The 18060-nt window shown below is 32.8% G+C and overlaps 2 protein-coding genes across 2 annotated transcripts; one reads left to right on the forward strand and one right to left on the reverse strand.

The window, feature by feature from the left end:
- The first annotated feature begins 645 nt into the window (after positions 1–645).
- LOC111009574 (Haloacid dehalogenase-like hydrolase (HAD) superfamily protein) lies at positions 646–3574 on the forward strand. Its single transcript, XM_022282697.2, has 8 exons — positions 646–801; positions 878–943; positions 1047–1144; positions 1229–1266; positions 1364–1451; positions 1543–1752; positions 2659–2724; positions 3237–3574. The coding sequence occupies exons 1-8, from the start codon at positions 771–773 to the stop codon at positions 3411–3413; spliced, it is 774 nt and encodes a 257-aa protein (XP_022138389.1). The 5' UTR covers positions 646–770; the 3' UTR covers positions 3414–3574.
- Positions 3575–9649: 6075 nt separating this feature from the next.
- On the reverse strand, positions 9650–13408 carry LOC111009757 (putative linoleate 9S-lipoxygenase 5). The gene is made up of 9 exons (XM_088126393.1): positions 12914–13408; positions 12547–12815; positions 12225–12465; positions 11797–12132; positions 11615–11700; positions 11417–11524; positions 11024–11328; positions 10681–10944; positions 9650–10500 (listed from the first exon to the last, which is right to left on the reverse strand). Exons 1-9 carry the CDS (start codon positions 13173–13175, stop codon positions 9732–9734), a joined length of 2640 nt encoding a protein of 879 aa, XP_087982519.1. The 5' UTR covers positions 13176–13408; the 3' UTR covers positions 9650–9731.
- Between the last annotated feature and the right edge of the window lie 4652 nt (positions 13409–18060).

The following is an 18060-nucleotide window of genomic DNA, read 5'->3' on the forward strand; positions in this document are numbered from 1 at the left end:
CCTCCCTCCAATATATATATGAATAAGTAAATTAATCTAAGTTTACATATTTCTTAAATAAAAAAAAAACATAAAAATAACAAGACAGTTTACGCCCTGAAGTAAGATTAAATGGTACTTTTTAATTTCTAAATTTTGTAGTGTGTATTACTATACTTTCACACTTATTGCAACTTTATCTTTATAAATTTAAAAGTCTTAACTTCATCTCTGGATTTCCGTACCAGTATCACGTTCATTCACGTAAACAATTTTAATTAAGTGAATCAATTTTTGGTACAGAAATAGAAATATATTGTCCTTACAAAAACAAATAAAAAATATAACCAATTGACTATTTTTCACTTTCATACAAAAAGAAAATAAAAAGCGGAGGGCAGAAGAGTCCAATCAAAATGCAATGGAAAACGAAACACGCGGTGTGGGTTGGTTGGTGGGTGAATTGTGAGTTGGACACGTGCTCCAAAACGGCGTAGGTTCGTCTCGTCCTTCCCAGACCAAACCGCGTGGTTCGGTTCGGGTGGGCCCCGCTCCCTAATTCCTTTCTAGTTTCTCCACTTCCAATTCCATGTGGGATTAGGATTTGGAATTATAATAAATTTTAAAAAAATTAGGAATCTGACTCAGCATGTTCACCCATATTTATCCAAGCGCGTTTCCCTCACGCGCTTCCCTATATAATGCCCCCACTCCCCCCTTCTCATCTTCGCTCTGTTGCTCTCTAAACTTCGATTTCCCAAAATCCTCTGTTTTTCTCTCTTCCTTCTCCCATGGCTTCTTCTCTCCACTGCCTAATTTTCGGTATTTTTTTCTTCTTAATCTTCATTATTTGCAACATTTTTTGCATTATTCTGATCAATTACTCTGTTTTCTTCAGACTTGGACGACACCCTCTACCCCTTCAACACCGGGATCGCCACTGCCTGCAAGAAAAACATCGAAGGTTTTTTACTTCAAAAAATATATATATATCCACCATTTTTAACAATTTGAAGTTAAGTTTCTAAGTGGTGGTTTTGGGTTTTTTTTTTTACTTTTTGTTACAGATTTTCTGGTGGAGGAATGCGGATTCCCCAAAACCCAAGCCCCGATTCTCCGGACCGAGCTCTTCAAAACCTACGGCAGCACCCTCGCCGGTTTGCGAGTAATTAACATTCATCCCTCGTAATTAATTAAACAATAATCGGATGGGCTGATTAATTATTTGGTTTCTTGATTCGATGTGCAGGCATTGGGCTACGACATCCACGCCGATGACTACCACAGGTAACCAATTACCAACTCTGTTTTCTTTTTTAAAAAAATCAATCCTCTGTTTCGAAAAAGTGACGTGTTGGTTTTTGTTGGGTTTTTTAATTTGCAGTTTCGTGCACGGGAGGCTGCCGTACGACCGGATCAAACCGGACTTTCAGCTGCGGCGTCTCTTGCTGACCATTCCCCAGAGAAAAATCGTGAGTTCTTTTACTCTTTGTCGTTTTCTTTTTTCTTTTTTCCGGAAACAGTGATGTTTAAGTAACGGTTCGTCGGAAAAATGTCCGGCAGATATTCACAAATTCCGACAGGAAGCACGCCGGAGAAGTGTTGGGGCGGCTGGGGCTGGAGGGTTGCTTCGAGAAGATCATATGCTTCGAGACGATGAACCCGAACCTCGATAAGGCCAGTTTCCCCAGCGAGTTCCCGGTCCTTCTCAAGCCGTCCATGGACGCCTTCAGAATCGCTCTTGACGTCGCCGACGTTGACCCTGCTCGTACGGTACGTTCGTCCTTTCCATCTACCGGTTTTTATTTTCCTTAGCAGCTTTTAAACGTGGAAACGTAGACAAAGTTGGAGTTCTTAATTCCATAAAAATATAAAAATTTTAAATTTTTAAAATATTTAAATTAATAAATAAATATTTTCATATTTTCAAATAAATTAAGAAATAATTAATATTAATATTAGGTATATATTAGTCACATTATCATAATTCTCATATTTTATTGATTCTTTTATATTGTAATAAAAATGCCAATTTCTCATTCGAATCCATGAAAATACAGAAATGTATATTTTGAACAGAGAAATCTTATTAAATATTTGACCAAAGAAGTAACAAAAACTTTTTATAAAAATGAATGAATTGTTAATTTTTTTGCTGCAAGATATCTTTCTTTTAATATCTATTATTTTGAAGTTAATATTAATGAGATAATACAAATATTAAAATTTATACTTTTTTTTAATTTGAAAAATATGTTCACCACCAAAATTTAAGTAAGCAATAATGAAGTCCGACACTGATAGACATGATGATTTATAACCAGAGATTATGATATTTATGTATTTTTTTTAATGTCTGGTCGGTGGTGAGAGAATTCTTAGTATTTGGATAAATTATTATTTTTCAAATAAAACTTAGATATTGATTGATTAACACATGCGGACTACCAATTACAATTTGATAATTTTTAATTTTCTCCTTCAACTAATTTTTTAAAAGAAAAAAGGAAAAAGTTTTTGTATAATAAGTTTTCGATGTCTTAGATAACTATTTTTAAAATTTATTGCAATTATCCTAACTAAAATAAAATAAATCTTGAAGCATGTGAATTAAAATAGTATTTTAACATGAATTTTGGTCCATGGTTTATTAAATTGCTTTATTGTTATTGTTTTCAGCTATTTTTCGAGGACAGCATTCGGAACATTGCTGCTGGAAAAGCAATTGGTCTCCGCACCGTTTTGGTAATTTCCTTTCCCTTTTTGTATTAACCATTGTTTATTTTTTTTGTTTATTATTATTTAGAATAAATAATTAACAAGAATATGTTCAATTAACCTTTGAATTTATTACTACTTTGATAATCACGTGTAAATCATTTTAATTAACAAGTGATTAAGAAGTTGTTAGAGTGGAAAAGTGAATATATCCGATTAATGGGAGAAAAACAAATCTTTAAAATGACACATGTCGTCTCCTAATTCATTATCCCAAAAGTACTTTATGCCAGTGGGAAAAAAAATTTCTACATTACAGTAGAACCAATACTACTCCTACCAACCAAATTAAATAATTATTTAAGAAACAGAGTATATATTATCTATATTTATTATTTACATGCAGTAGCATTTGAAAATAATGGTATTAAAAGAATTTCTCATCCACCCGATAAATTAGAAGGGTAAAATATAAAATCATTAAATGGAGTATTTATTTATTTTTTTAATGTAATTTATACGGTGTCGTTTAATTGAAGGTGGGGAAGGCAGTGAAGAGCAAGGAGGCGGATTACGCTATGGAGACGGTACATAATCTAGCGCAAGCAATTCCAGAGATTTGGGTGAGCGTAGAATCAGACGATGACGATGAAATGATCAATCGCAGCCGAAGCGAAGTTGATTCTGTTCTTGTAGCGACAGCTGTCGGTGCTTAAATTAGTTGGACAATATTACCCTTTCAATTATGCTGGGTGGTGGACCCTGTTAATGAATGTACAAAATCCTTCCCTCCACATAATTGGCAAATATAATAAATATAATATATATATATGAACATATATTTTAATCTTTCAATAAATTTCCTTAGTTTTCTTTCGTCACAATCTATCAATAAAAGTCAACTTTCGTACTTTTATTTTAGTTTCATATTAATTTTTGGGGAAAATATTTATGTGATGTTTAAATTGAGTCATTTAAGACACTAAGATTTGGGTGTTTGAATATTTGAATTTTTTTTTCTTTTACTTAGAATCAAATATAAATATGTTTGTTTTATATTATTGTATCTTAAGAAAATCAATATTTTTTTTAGAGCACTACCATTTGAATGAGTTGTCACTTGAAAGATAAAAGAATAAGAATGGTATGCTAAAATTAAAAGAATTAGGCATCCATACTTTGTGGGTTGAGATGGATTAAACTACAGTTTGGAATTTATTTGTTTTCTACAATGGAAAACAAACAAAAAAAAATTGTGCCGGATTTAAGTTCAACTAAAGTAAATATTTCATATTTAGAACTTAATTAATAATTTCAGCATAAATTATTGGCTACGCGATCATATTGTAAAACACTGTGCAACCGTACTGTAGAACACTAGCCGCATGTATGATAATGTAAACTCAAAAATTATTATTATTAAAATATGAAATAAAATCCAAAAACTTAGAGATAAAAAAATCATATAAGGTTAGTAATGGAGTTACCGAAAACACACCATGTCACTCTCCAACGTCCGATCGCTAATTAATTATTGAATTACCCAATTTTATTGCTTAATTGGCTTAGACAATATTTTAATTAATATATATATATATTTTGTTATAGTATATAGTAATTGCAATTATTTAGGGTGACGTCACTGCCTAATGTGATTGAATTAAAAGACAAAAAGGGCTTTCTTTTTCATACCCCTGCCCTCCCAAGGCCAGCACTTTGTGGTTATCATAAGTAAAGCAATAGCTGATGCTTGAGATATATTTTTACTTTATGCAAATATATAATATGTGGTTATATACCGTAACCTTATAGTTTATAATTCATAATTTTTTGAAAATGATGGGTTTCATATTTAGTTTGAGATTGTTGTAGTGACAATTGTATTTTTAGAAATTTTTATGTAATATTAAGTAAATTAATTTTTGTTAATCGAAGATGTAATTAGATAGTTAGTTTATCAAATGAAAAGAATTAAAAATCTCTCATAGTCATTTTGAAGGTCTTATAAATTAATATCAAGTGGAGTCTAAGTTTTATTTTGCTTTATCAACTTTTTACTTTATTATATTTCATTTGGGTCTTTTCTTATTAAATTTTTATTGTACGTGTGAACTAGTGGGCTAATAAGTTAGCTTATAAAAAAAGTGTCTACGTCTCTATCATTGGAAAAATGATATACAATACAATTAAGCTTTTTTTCTTTTCCCCTTCTAGCAACAATAAGTTGTATAAGATATTTGTTTGGTCATTTTTTTTTTTCCTTTGTGGTTTTAGGTTTTGACATTTTGGTTAGATTTTCGTTGTCGTTTTTTAAAACTTATGACCCTACTTGTTTTTTATTTATGGTTTTTTTGGTTAAAGAGTTAACTTATATAATATATTTGAAAAAGTTTTGGAAAATAATTATTGATGTGATATAATATATATCTGCATAGTTCTTAACTACCTCAACTAAAATACAACAAAAACATATATTATGTTATAGGTTGGTCCAAAGCTTACATCGTGGACTATTTATTTGAAGGACATGGGCCTTAGTTTGGACATGCTGAGGACACAGTGAGACAAAGTCAAGTCACCTATGGCCAATCCGATGAAATTGACTTGAAACCAATTGGAAAAGAGCGGATATCATCAGAAGAAAATATGTTGGCACTGGATACAGAGCACCAAAATAGAGTCACAACTTCTGAAAGCGCTCATATAAAATGTATTCCATTCTTCTAAAGTGCGTAATTTCTAAACAATATAACCCAGTTCGACTCGACACTAACTCAGACCATAAGTTCTATTTTAATTTTTGGAGGGTAGGTTTCCGAACACCACACTAGTACAAGGTTCTGTGTAGCTCGACTAAACAAGTAACCACCTCAGGTACAAAGATGACACTCTATATATATATATATAATCATTTAATTAGATTGATGACTACATTAATCTATATTCTCAATTATCTTATCCTTATTACATATATATATATATATTAAAAGGTTTAAGTTAATGGAAAAAATTACATATTTCTTAAATAAAAAAATAAACATAAAAATAACAAAACAGTTTATGCATCATTGACCGACGAGGGACTTGCAAGGAGAATAGGTAAAGATTAAATGATACTTCTAATGCCTAAACTTTCTAGTTTGTATTACCATACTTTTAACACTTATTGCAACTTTATCTTTATAAATTTAAAGTCTTAATTTCATCTCTAAATCTTCCAGTGTCACGTTAACTTAGGTTGTGAGTTCGAATCCCCTCCCCAACAAATTGTACTAACAAAAAAAATTTAGTGTCAAAATAAGTATAATTTAACAGTTAAGACAATGTTATTTTTTTTTAGATAAATCCCCACCTCACATTTACTGTACTAACAAAAGTGTCATATCATGAATCAATTTTACCACTAGCAGGTGGTGGAGTAGTAGGCTTGTGATCGGATGGGAATACCCCTCTCCGGTCCAAGTCCTGTGAGGCGCGTAGTCGGGACTTCTTCTCCCCTCTCCCATTTGGAGACGAGTCCCACAACATCAGTTAGAGTGTTGGGTGGCTGTTGACATCTCTCAATTATAGGGATCTCAATTATAGGGATCCAAACGACGAACCCATATCCTAACCTCAATTCAAGATTGAAAGGAAAAATAAAGATTTTTTTTTTCAGTTGGCGTTTAAAATAGGAAGAATAGAAAAATGATTTACGGTGAGTTTTATTTGTCTTTCGGTGTGCTATTCAGTCTTTCCCTTCCCCTCATCTGCTGTCTTTACGCCCATTTTTAATTGTGATTTATTTTTCTCCATTGTTAGGTGGAAACCCAAACCTCCCAAAGATTTTTTTTTATTTATTTTTAATTAAATTTGTTGCATGCCATCTCTTCCACACACATAAGGATTAAAAAAATCACGTTACAAATCCTATATGTACTATTGTCCCTCCTATTGAAGTAACCTAGGTTGTCTCAAGATACACAAACTAGGAGCACACGAATAAAAAATACATTATTTTCAGAAGTAGTTTGCAAATTATAATATTTTAATTATTAGTTATAATTTGAGCTATATTATATAAAAGTTCTCTCTTTTAGAGACGTTCCGAGTTGGGTTGGATCGGATTAGGAGGGATTTTGGGACCAACTTGAATTTTCGGGTGGACAAATATAAGAACCATCAAGTTTGAATTGGATGGTCAACCAAACTACCCAAACCTTGGGTTGGGTTGTCGGGTTGTGTTTTTTTTTTTTTAACTATCGCGGTGATCGGGAGTTAAAACTACATGGACGAATGAGATTAAGATACAAAATGGTAGAGGATATATGCATAAATTTGAGTTGGATTGGGTTGACCCGATTTTTTAAAGGTTGAACCCGAGACCCAACCCAACCCATGGGTTGAGTTCGTCGAGTTGTCATCAGGGATGAAAGGGAATGTGGTGTATAAAAGGAGTTTTTTTAGTACAATATGAGAGAAGTTAGGAGATCGAACACACAATGTCTTGGTTGGAGATATATAATAATTAACCATATTTGCTTTCGCGCGTATAAAAAAGAAGTTAATAATGAAAATTTTTGTTTTCCGATCTGTATGGGCCTAGGCCCAGTAAAAGACAACTCAGTATGGGACAGTTGCAGATGTTGGCAATCCTACGGAGAAGGAAAATGACTCTGGCAACCATTTTGGGCCTTGGTTTTGGTCGGCCCATAAGTTCTAGGATTTAAAATCTCTGTCTGAATAATTTTTGCTCTATTATTTTGTGGAGCAAACTATAATGGTTATAATGAAGTGTTTTGTTGATGTTAAGTGTAGCAGAGAGTAGAATTTGTTATAGGAATTTATTTGTGTAGTTGTGATGGAGATCAAATCTTTGTAAAAGAGGTTAAGATTGGTTTCAACTTGTTATAGTGGAATCAGAACCTGTCATGTGGTCTTTTCATTCGAGGACCGTAGTTTGAATATATTGAGCACCGAATGAAAATACAGATGTCATTGGTAAAAACTCACTTAACACTTGATACGAAACGCCACATGTTAAATCAACGTTTCCCAATCTTCCTCTAGAAGGTGAGATTCATTCCTCTCCAATGATGTAATTTATATGCAATTTAACTACATTCAGTTTGACACTAGCACAATTTAACTAAATCAACGTTTCTACATACACGTGATGAGTACCACACTAGTGCAAGGTGTAAACTTTTATTTGTAGGTCATCATTTTGGTTGATTGGATATCCACCTTGGATCAGTATCCAACTCTTTACCTCGTCCAAAATCTTACATCACCACAACTTATAAACATATACTCAAAGTAATATCAAAATTGAATAGTCGTCCTAAAATAAATTAATGGAATTTATATTACTTTCTATAATAGGATTGAGTGAAATTTTGAAGTCAAACAAATCACAAGAATAAAACATTGAAAAAACAAAAAAATTTAAAAATCAAACTAAAATTTAAAATTTAAATGAAAGGAGCATAGTTTAGCAATAATAGCTAAGCTATAGAAAAAAAATAATTTCATGTCGTTACTTTCTAAACATACAATATGAAACGATTATTACCATTATTGATGGAGAATTTATGGAGCAAGTATGAATCCAAGTAAGACCTATTTCGGACTTGAGTTCCGTAGAACAAAAACAAAAACAATTGTGCAACCGGTTATTAAGGACTCGAGTATTTTTTTTTTCCAATACCCATTATTTTGAAGTTAAGTTGGATGAGATATTACAAATATTAAATTTCAGACTTTTCTTTAAAATCTTTAAGAGTTATGTTGTGTCATATTTTAAGCAGATATAGGTAATAATGAAGCTTTCACTCTAATAATATCACCGACAATGTTTATTGTCATATCGTTTTATAAGGAGAATATTACTTTTTCAATAATATTGACTATCAAAAGGTACTCACTACCAAATAAACTGACAACTTTATCACTTTTCTAAAATATAAAAGTTATCTTTCTTTTTGGTTAATAATTGGTACTCATTTTTCTTTTACCAAGTTTGTAGAAATTAGTCTTCCTCCACTCGTTCTAAAAAAAATAGTTTTTGATAGTTGGAATAGCTATTTTTTAATTTTTTTTATATTTGGAATAGCTATTTTTTAACCTATCAAAATTACCCAAGTTGAAATAAAATAAATCTTAAAAGTACTTGAATCAAAATAGAATTTTAATTATTAATTTGTTTTATTATTCTTGTTTGTAGTTGTTTCTGGACCACAGCGTTTGCAAGCACCCTTTTAGTAAATTTATTTCTATGGTGTATAACCGTTGTTTATATATTATTTAGAATAAATAATTAACAAGAATATGTTCAATTAATAACTTTGATTAACTTTTCTTTATAATAAAGGTTGAGTTTATTATTACTTTGATAATCACTTGTAAATCATTTTAATATTACGAGATGTTTGTTGTTAGGATGAAAGTGAATATATCCAATTAATAAGAGAAACATATATTTTTAAAATGATACATGTGAATCTCATTCATTGTCCTAAAAGTACTTTCCGCCCATGGAAAATTTTTTCTTCTAATAACAATATAGATTCTAACCAAATTAAATAGTTTGTTTAGGAAGAAAATTCATAGCAAATATTTATATTTGCTATTTAGGATATAATTTCTAATCTCACCATGATTTTTTATTTTATCATACTAAATCAATCTTCGATCAAGTATTATTAGCTTAACAAAATACAATCATATCCAAATACTTTATTAGATAAAATTTAGTAATTCAGACAACAACCAGATAAATTAATTGGCAAAACATTTCAAATCTTCGTTCTTGTGTACTATAAAGAAAAAGAAAAACATTCAACATTTCATGAATGTCTTCCAAATTTTCACCATAATCATCATTTTTTTTTTTTGTTCTTTTTCAAATGATTCTCAAAACATCCAAACAAACACGCAGATTAATCAAATCTCCAAACCTGAAAATTCAATCTCCAAGAACAAGAAAGGAAAGAGATTTATTTATTATTCCGAATCTTCGAAGAACACAATTTCAATCTCGAAAACCAGAGATTTCAGATCGAAATGCTATTGGGAATCCCTTTGGCATGGAGGCCTTCTTCTTCATAGTAGTTGGAGGTATTGGGAAATAGCAATGTGTAGGGCAATTTCACCGGCCCGATTCGATTCCTCCATCTCTCGTCATTGTTCATCCTCATAATCTTCTCCTCGATCTCCCTCAGCCGATCCCCAAATCTCTCAAAAGCCGCCACCGGTTCTTCATCGGAAGTCCAATCCGGCGTATCTCTCTGCCCTAGATAAATCTCGTCCACGGAATGTCGCGACAGGCTCTCGATTAGCGATACGCCGAGGATTGTTTGGAGCTGCGCTGTGATGGTTTTCAGTAGGGCTAAATCGGGGTCGGTTTCGAGCTCTCTGTACTCCGGCGTGCCCGGTTCCGGCATGAGCCGGCGGCTCACCGTCGGCCGGTTTGGGAGGTAGCCGGCGTATGGGTATTGGCCGAAGTTTACGGCGGCGTGGAGGGCGGAAGCGATCCAGATGATGATGGTGCAGGAATTGATTAGGTCTTCTCTGGTGTTCATTTTGGGCCACCATGGCTCGTCTCTCAGGTCGCCATGGCCGGCGTTGCGAACCTCTGTCCACCATGACTGAACTTCAGTGTCCTCTTCGACCATTTCGTCTGATTTGTAGTAGAAATAACAGTATTCTCTGACCCAAGTTTCAATTGCCGACCAGACTTCTAGCCCATCGACGGCGAAAGGGTAATCCTCTATCAGAAGCTTGAGGCCATGGGGGCTACTTGGATCAGGAACGGCCACTCCTCTGACAATGGGGTAAGAAAATTTCAGCTCCAAATTACAAGTTTGGTCCCAATTAAGAGATTGTGTCTACTTGGTCATTGTACTTGGCCAAAGTTATAATTCTGTATTCATTTTCATGAACTTTTGGAACAAGAGAAATCAATTTTGACTGGAAGAAATACAAGTATACAATACAACCCACCTCTTGATTAGATCAGTAGGGAGTGCCTGATCAGTGAAGACCCAGTTCTTGTAAATAACAGCAGACATTTCCAAGGCGTATTTTCCAGGGAAGACAGTGACTTCAAGAATCCCACCAGCATTGATAAGAATCTGCCTTGCCAGAGCATTTATGTTCATTGTATCTCTGAAGTGTGGGTGAAGAAGCTTGTAGATTGGGTGAATGACACTCAACTGTCTGTTTGTTGCAATAATGAATGGCTCTATCACAGCATGAGTGTTCAGCCTGCAAAATTCAGTAATTTTTTTTACTTCTTTAGGAGGAACAAATTCAATCCTTATATAATTGTTTTGTGGCATCATACCAATGACTGATCAGCTGGTGATAACCGGAATCGTTCACGGCAACATAAGCTTTGGCCAACTGCCAAACAGATCCCTCGACACCATGCTCGGCCGGAGTGAAGACTTTGCTCACAGCTCCATGATGGTCCCCTTGTGGGTGTGGTAGACTTAGTTCAATGGCTAATGGCTTCAAGATCCCATTGTCCTGCAGGAGGAGGAGTGTTCGGGTAGCATACGTCTTTGTGGACGTCGAGTTTATTCGACTGAGGTACGGCATTAGTGAATCGTGATGGTCCAGAATGAACAGTTTGTTATTTTCCAGACCCTATTTTTCAAAAAGCATGAGATCAAGAGACTGAAAATAGTCCTTAATGGTTGTGGTTTTAGGAGATTAATGAAGTTACGAGTAGCACCTGATCAATAGTGAGGCCATTCAAGTGCGGTTCTATGTGATCTTTTGTTATGGAACTGTTCTGCTTTCCATATGTTTTAGGATCCAACTTGCTGGTGGGAGGAAACTCCTGTAGGGCCAACATTTTTCAGTGAATTATGGGTGAAAGGAGCATTCTGAATTTCGCAAATGAAGTTACGGATTCGAAGTTGTGTCGTACTTGGAGTCGACGAATGATCACCGGGTTCACTCCAGCAAGCATTTCTCGTCCGAACTCTTCATCTGTCCTCCAAGCGGTTTTGTTCTCTGAAACCACAACGTCAAAAATTTAGCATTCTAGTTCATGTTTTCCAAAGCTTGATGTCCTAGAGCTTGATCTGAGTGCAGATGATATTTGCATACCTTTGATCACGTCGGGTATCGGGAACTTCAGGAATTGGCGGCCATCAGAGCGCATCAGCTCCCTGAACAGCTGCCAAGGAACCAGTTCCCTGAGATTGCCTAGTATTTCATTTGGCAGCCTCATTCCTCCTTCGTAAAGATCCAGAACGTCATCAAAGGAATCAAACTCATTGATAGTTTTGTCACACAAAGATTTGATCTCTGGGACCAATGTCTGAATAATCGACTTTAGACCATAAGCTAGAAAATCCGATAATTTCAAGTGTCGAAACTGCTCATCTCTTGGCACGTAAATTTTTAAACTCAGCAAAGGCAACCTGCTTTCGCAGCATGGATCTGTAACAACAGAATCAGTCTGATGACTGGAATTAATCAATGTACAAGAAGATGAACTCGAAAGAATTGTTTACGAAGATCGAATTCTTAACCCGATTTCGACGGTTTTCGTCCGGTTCGCCCTCTTCGGGGGTATGGATACTCCTTCGAGCCACCAAGAACAGTGCGTACATACTTTTTGCCCGAGTCTGGCATCCCGAGATCATTGTAATAAGCATAGTCGTAAACTCTATCCCACTCCTTGAGCTCACCGATGCCGTTTCCCCGAAGGTTAACAAGTTCTTCTTCCCTATACTTCCTCAATGGCTCAGGTGTTTGACATGGAAGGTAACTCTAACAAAAGGTTAAACAGAATCTCCTGTTAATAATCCACAGTTACAGGATTGATTACACGAAATATGCTTTAGATTTTACCTTGTTTGAGAAAAAGACACGATCATAGGAATAGCGATGAGCAGGATAAACCCAAGAATTGCAGACGAAATGCACACAGCCATGGCCAGGAACATCATGTAAAGTGACTGTCTTCAAGTAAAACTGGCTCGCATGGTGGTTTCTTATGATGAACGCCCCCGGTGCTCCCATCGTCTCCTCCCACTTGAAGAACACTGTAAATGCAATCTCGTCCGCCGTCATCGACGGCTTCACCGTCGTAATCCACTGCTCCAAATACGCCGCCGAAGCTAGAAAAAGAAAGAAAAAAAATTCCACAACACATAAGAGAAAACAAAACAGTCCCTGCATTCGAACTCCTGTAATGTTAATTCCTCTCGAGAAAGACCTGAATCAGAAGGATTCTCAGAACTAATGAGTTGAATGGAGACGCCCTTCCCGCAAAACTCATGAACTCGATCGAGAACCGAAGCCTTGACGTCTTTGAAGTCGAGGACGCTCTTCTTCATCAAAACCACAGTTCCTCTGATCTTCTTGCTGTCGCCGGTACCGCCGCCACCGCCGCCGTTGTATCCTAATTTCCTGAGATTTCCGACGAAAAACATGTCGAGCAGCTTCTGAAGCATCTCCACCCCAGGGCAGATCCCCATTTTGAACAAACTCAATACAGAACACAAGAGCCTGCAAAAATGGCAGTCTATTACAGCTGCTTCAAGAACAATTTAAATACACAAACTACAGAGAAGGAGAATAGTTTTGGAATAGATTCCAGACTTCTTCCAGTTATGCATTAAACAGGGCCCTTGAAGAATTAATTTATTCCATTTTTTTCTTTTTCTTTTTCTTTTTCTTTTTATGTGAGGATAATGAGAAGTACAGGATCCCACATTCGTATCCAGATCTATGTTGTCTGAAATCAGATTACGTAGTATGATTTTAAAAAATGTCTCTGCATATATATTTTTTTTTACAGAAATCATTAATAAACATGGTATTTTTTAAATGAATTATAGATATAACATTTTATAAAATAATCTGCCAATTATTTCGCAATTCTTCTATTTATTATCGCGATAAACATTGGATGACGTGCGCTCATTTACACCATTTGTGGTTTGACTTAAATATTAATTAAAGCAGGTTAAAATAATAATAATTTTTAAATTTTTTTTTTAAAGTTTATGTTCATGTAAGATAGAGATTTCTAACATTTTATTTATAGTATAGATGTATAATATTTCAAGAGTTAGGGTAAATTGGTTCGAAAGTAATTATTATTGTCTGGTGTGTGCTTGTTAAAATTATATTTATAATAATTTTTGTTGAGCCAATTGGAGCATAATTTTAATTACAAAAATCATGGTGTATTAAAAAAAAAATTCATACTTCCCTACTACAACATATAAAAATTTTGTGTGAAATTTACGAAGTGATATAAAGTATTCTTGTTTTGTTTTTATCCTTTTAATTATAGGAGAAAACAATAATAATGACAAACCATAGCATAATTCAATTGATTAAAATATATATTATCGACCAAAAAATCAGAGATTCGAATAATCACCTTATATTTTTTTAAAACTCAAAGTAATAATGAATAATAAAATATGACAGAGCTAGATGATTTGATTTACCTACATCATTTCTACTAAAAAAAATATTAAGATTATCTAAATTTAAATTTTGGAGGATGTTAATTTAAAATTATGACGAAATTTTTCTTTAATAATAATAATAATAATAAAGTCCTTCAAATTATATATAAAGTGTCATATCAATCATAATCATGAATGGGAGATGATATATATTTAGGATCTATTTGACACTTGAAAGTTACATATTATATATATATATGATAATATATATATGTATGTGATTTTCAATAATTTAATGTTGGACCACATCATAATAAATAAGAAAAAAAAAGGGAAAATTGCATAAATTATTGTCCAACCAAAAATTTATGTAATGGATAGATTTGCTATTCTAATCTTTAAAATATTAAAAATAGTTATAATTTGATTAATTACTTGTACCATCTATAAACTATTACTTTACATAGCACTAATTATTTTGTTTGTTTTAGAAAATATTAATTCAAAAAGGAACAAGTGTAGATATTTTACATACACCATATTAAAAAAATATATCAAAATTTGGGTATTATATGATATTATTATTTTGTAATTTTGTTTCCTTAAAAGTAAAAGCACTTCTCTGTTTCACCAATAGGAAGATTTGTCAATGAAGTGGTAAAAGAGTAATTTCCTCAACAAAGGGATAAGATTTCCTCTCTAATCAGAGAGAAAGAGAGTTGTGCAAACAAATCTAGTTTTTCTTATTATTATTATTTTAGGGATTTTAAATCTGATAATTTTGATTAAAAGGGAACAAGAAAGTTAAAAAGAGGGAAATGCTTACCAAATAAATATATTTTTAATTTTTTGGGAAGAGCTTACCAAATAAGTTGGATTAGACCTTTTTTGGCAAAATAGGTATGGTATAGGTTCTAATATTTGTTTGTTGGGTTTTCTTGAAGCAAAATAAAAACAAGTTTATTCCATCAATATTTTGTGTTGTCTAGTTTTACAATTTTGTCCATTTTTTGCTAGTGATATTCCTATACATCTACTTTCACTTTCCAACTAATCACCCATTTTCTATACCACAGTGCATCGATATACCTTCGATATAGTCCTTAATCGTTTAGGTAATTCTCCATTTAGTACCTAATTTTTTGAAATTGTTAGGAAACCCTTAAGAGTTTGATCTAAGAACCTTGCTAACGAACAAGACCCATAGAACTCAATCCCAAAAACAAGTATGGAATCAATCCAAGGAAAATTTTAAGAACGGATCACCTTGATGATCAATATCAAGAGTAGAAAAAACTCGTTTCTAAACTCGTGATTCGAATCACTCCACAAGAGGTATGATCAACACCGTTTGAATGATCATAACATGCAAATTCTAAAGACACAAGAAATTGTACAAGAAATGGGAGATAAAGCTCTCAACCAAGCTAATGAGAAAACTCACTTTTCATTAAACTTCAAATTGTGTTTACAACAAGGACATCTCAAGACTATAGATAGCCATCCTAGCAAACCATATGAAAGGTCCTAAGAAAATGGAAAGACTCATAACTTATGAGAAATGAAAAGACATGTAAATGTAAAGACATAACCTACAAGAAATGAAAAGGCTTGCAAATGAAAAGTCATAACTTAAGTAAATTAAAAGACAAGCAAATGAAAAGGTTAAGAACATGTAAATCCAACCAAAATAAGTGCAATCTCATCCATAACGAGGGATGAGAGTGTTTGACTTGATTTTTTGAATTGAATGAGTTGACTTTGACCTTGACCAAGTGGACTTTGACTTGTCTTAAAAACACTTAGAAATGTATAACTTGCACCAAATTGTAGTGAATTGTTCCAACATCTTGCACATCTTCCTTTAATTCTCGTGTCGAGTTTACGAACGCTTGGACACGAAGTAGTAAGACTTGTTGAAGTTTTCGAGCTCTTGATCTTGTAATCGGTCCATGAGGCATGACAAATGGAGCTCCAGAAATTCTCAACGTTATTCCTTTGTTGTTATTTACCAAAATTTTTTTGAAGTTATAATCAGAATTATTTTGACGTTAACGTCTTAGTTGGAGATATATGTCAATTACCGCTGAGCTATGCTCGTTTTGACTTCATTACTATATTATTGATAGTAAATATTCTCCCTTTTATTTTTATTAATCAAAGAAACATAAATGTGTTTCAAAAAAATTTCTTGATTTTATATTCTCAAAAATGTTAAATCAATAGAATAAAATTTTACATGGAAAATAATTTTTTAAATACATATATTACATTATATTTATTTTTCTTAAAAAATACTTATTATGCACTTTAGAAGTAAAAAATATAAAATAATACTATTTATGTAAAAACTGAAATGGAAGTAGTATGGCTTTGTTGGTAATTAATTTTATTTTTTATTTCTAGTTTTAATCACTACTCCCACCTATATTCTTGTCATTCAATTTCAACCGAGAAAACGAACAGACTTTAGTTGATAGAAAGGAAATGTATACTGATACATTCAAAAGAGTTCTATTTTCTATTTATCTTTCTTTTGTTCAATTTAGGGTGCTTTGACTAATATGAATATAATCATTCCTCCTATGGATCTATTATTCTTTTTTGTTGTTATAAGTCTATTAAAAATGTTTTCAAAATCTAAGCTAAATTGAAAAAACGAAAAGAAGGAGTTTAAAAAACTTATTTTTATTTATTAAAATTTAACTAAAAAATCAAATGTGTTGGGAAGAAAAGTAAAAAATATATATAATAAAGATATGGTTGAAAAAACAAACATAATTTAAAAAATAAAATTAAAATGGAAATAATCGGAGCAAACCTTTCTTAATCTAACATTTTGTTTAAGAGGAAATTAAATTCCAGTACATTTAAAATAGAAACTGATGGAAAATAGATGGAATAATCATGGCCGTTGAATGTCAACTGCAAGTCTGAATACTAACCTTCCCCTCACGTTCCATATCCGTCCACCATCAAATACTCCCCACAGGGATTCTCTGCCCTCCTCAAATTAAATTTAATATTTAATATTTCGTTTTAAGATTTAAAAAGGATTTGATAAACCCCGTAAGCTAACTCACTCATTAAGGCATACATCTTTGAGACGGGGTTCGGATTTCTATCTCCAAATTCAAAAAAGTATTTTTTTTTTTTTTTTTTTTGAAAAGAAAAGCGCAAAAACCGAAGAAGAACTAAGAGGAAAACAATAAGCAAGGTCAACAATCAAAATGGGATAAAAACCGTTACGAGGCTCGGTATAAAGGTCAAAACCTAAATAATGGGAGAATAATGGTCTTATTAGCGAGCCAATCTCCACCGAAGTTGACTTCACGATAAATATGAACATAAAGGACTTGTCTGGCAACGTTCCTATTTATTGTTTCTGTTTCTTTATTTTTAATGAGGAAAAATATATGATATGGTTCCAACCTCTAAGAATGACACAACTCTAAAGATTTTGAGACTAAAATAATCTGTAATGTTAAATTCTCATTTGAGTCCCTACCATTTATATTTAATTTCAAAGTTCCAATTTCATACATGAATTTTGTGCCGAATGTTGTAGTTTTCTTACTGTTATTTGAATGTAGTGCATATTTTATTTAGAGGTGTTGTTTAACCAAATCAATGGGAATAAAGCTACACTTTGTTTTTAAACCATAAAATTCAAGCACTAAGCTATAGGAATTAAACTAAAAATTAACTTAAACAAAAGAATTATTAAAAGGAGAATAAGGAAGGGTGTGAAGATAAATTTAAGTTATTTAAATATTTTGTGAAAAGTAAAACCTTTGAATTGATTAAGAATTTTTTAAGGAAACAAAGAAAAAAAAAAACCTACACTTTGCTTTGTACGAGAGGATGTCGTAGATGCTCTCCTTTTCTTGTCGGCCATTGAAGGAATATTAAGCAAAGAGTTTGAAATTTTTCTTCGATC

The sequence above is a fragment of the Momordica charantia genome (genome assembly GCF_013281855.1).
Source record: "Momordica charantia cultivar OHB3-1 chromosome 7 unlocalized genomic scaffold, Mcharantia_2.0 BLBB01000007.1, whole genome shotgun sequence".
NCBI lineage: Eukaryota > Viridiplantae > Streptophyta > Magnoliopsida > Cucurbitales > Cucurbitaceae > Momordica > Momordica charantia.

Coding starts and splice junctions, on each gene's coding strand:
- LOC111009757 (XM_088126393.1), bottom strand. CDS start 13,175: ATGGGGATCTGCCCTGGGGTGGAGATGCTTCAGAAGCTGCTCGACATG. Junction 11,701..11,796: donor GATACCCGACGTGATCAAAG/GTATGCAAATAT, acceptor TTGTGGTTTCAG/AGAACAAAACCGCTTGGAGG. Junction 11,329..11,416: donor ATGGCCTCACTATTGATCAG/GTGCTACTCGTA, acceptor TTTGAAAAATAG/GGTCTGGAAAATAACAAACT.
- LOC111009574 (XM_022282697.2), top strand. CDS start 771: ATGGCTTCTTCTCTCCACTGCCTAATTTTCG. Junction 802..877: donor TCTCCACTGCCTAATTTTCG/GTATTTTTTTCT, acceptor TGTTTTCTTCAG/ACTTGGACGACACCCTCTAC. Junction 2,725..3,236: donor TTGGTCTCCGCACCGTTTTG/GTAATTTCCTTT, acceptor GTTTAATTGAAG/GTGGGGAAGGCAGTGAAGAG.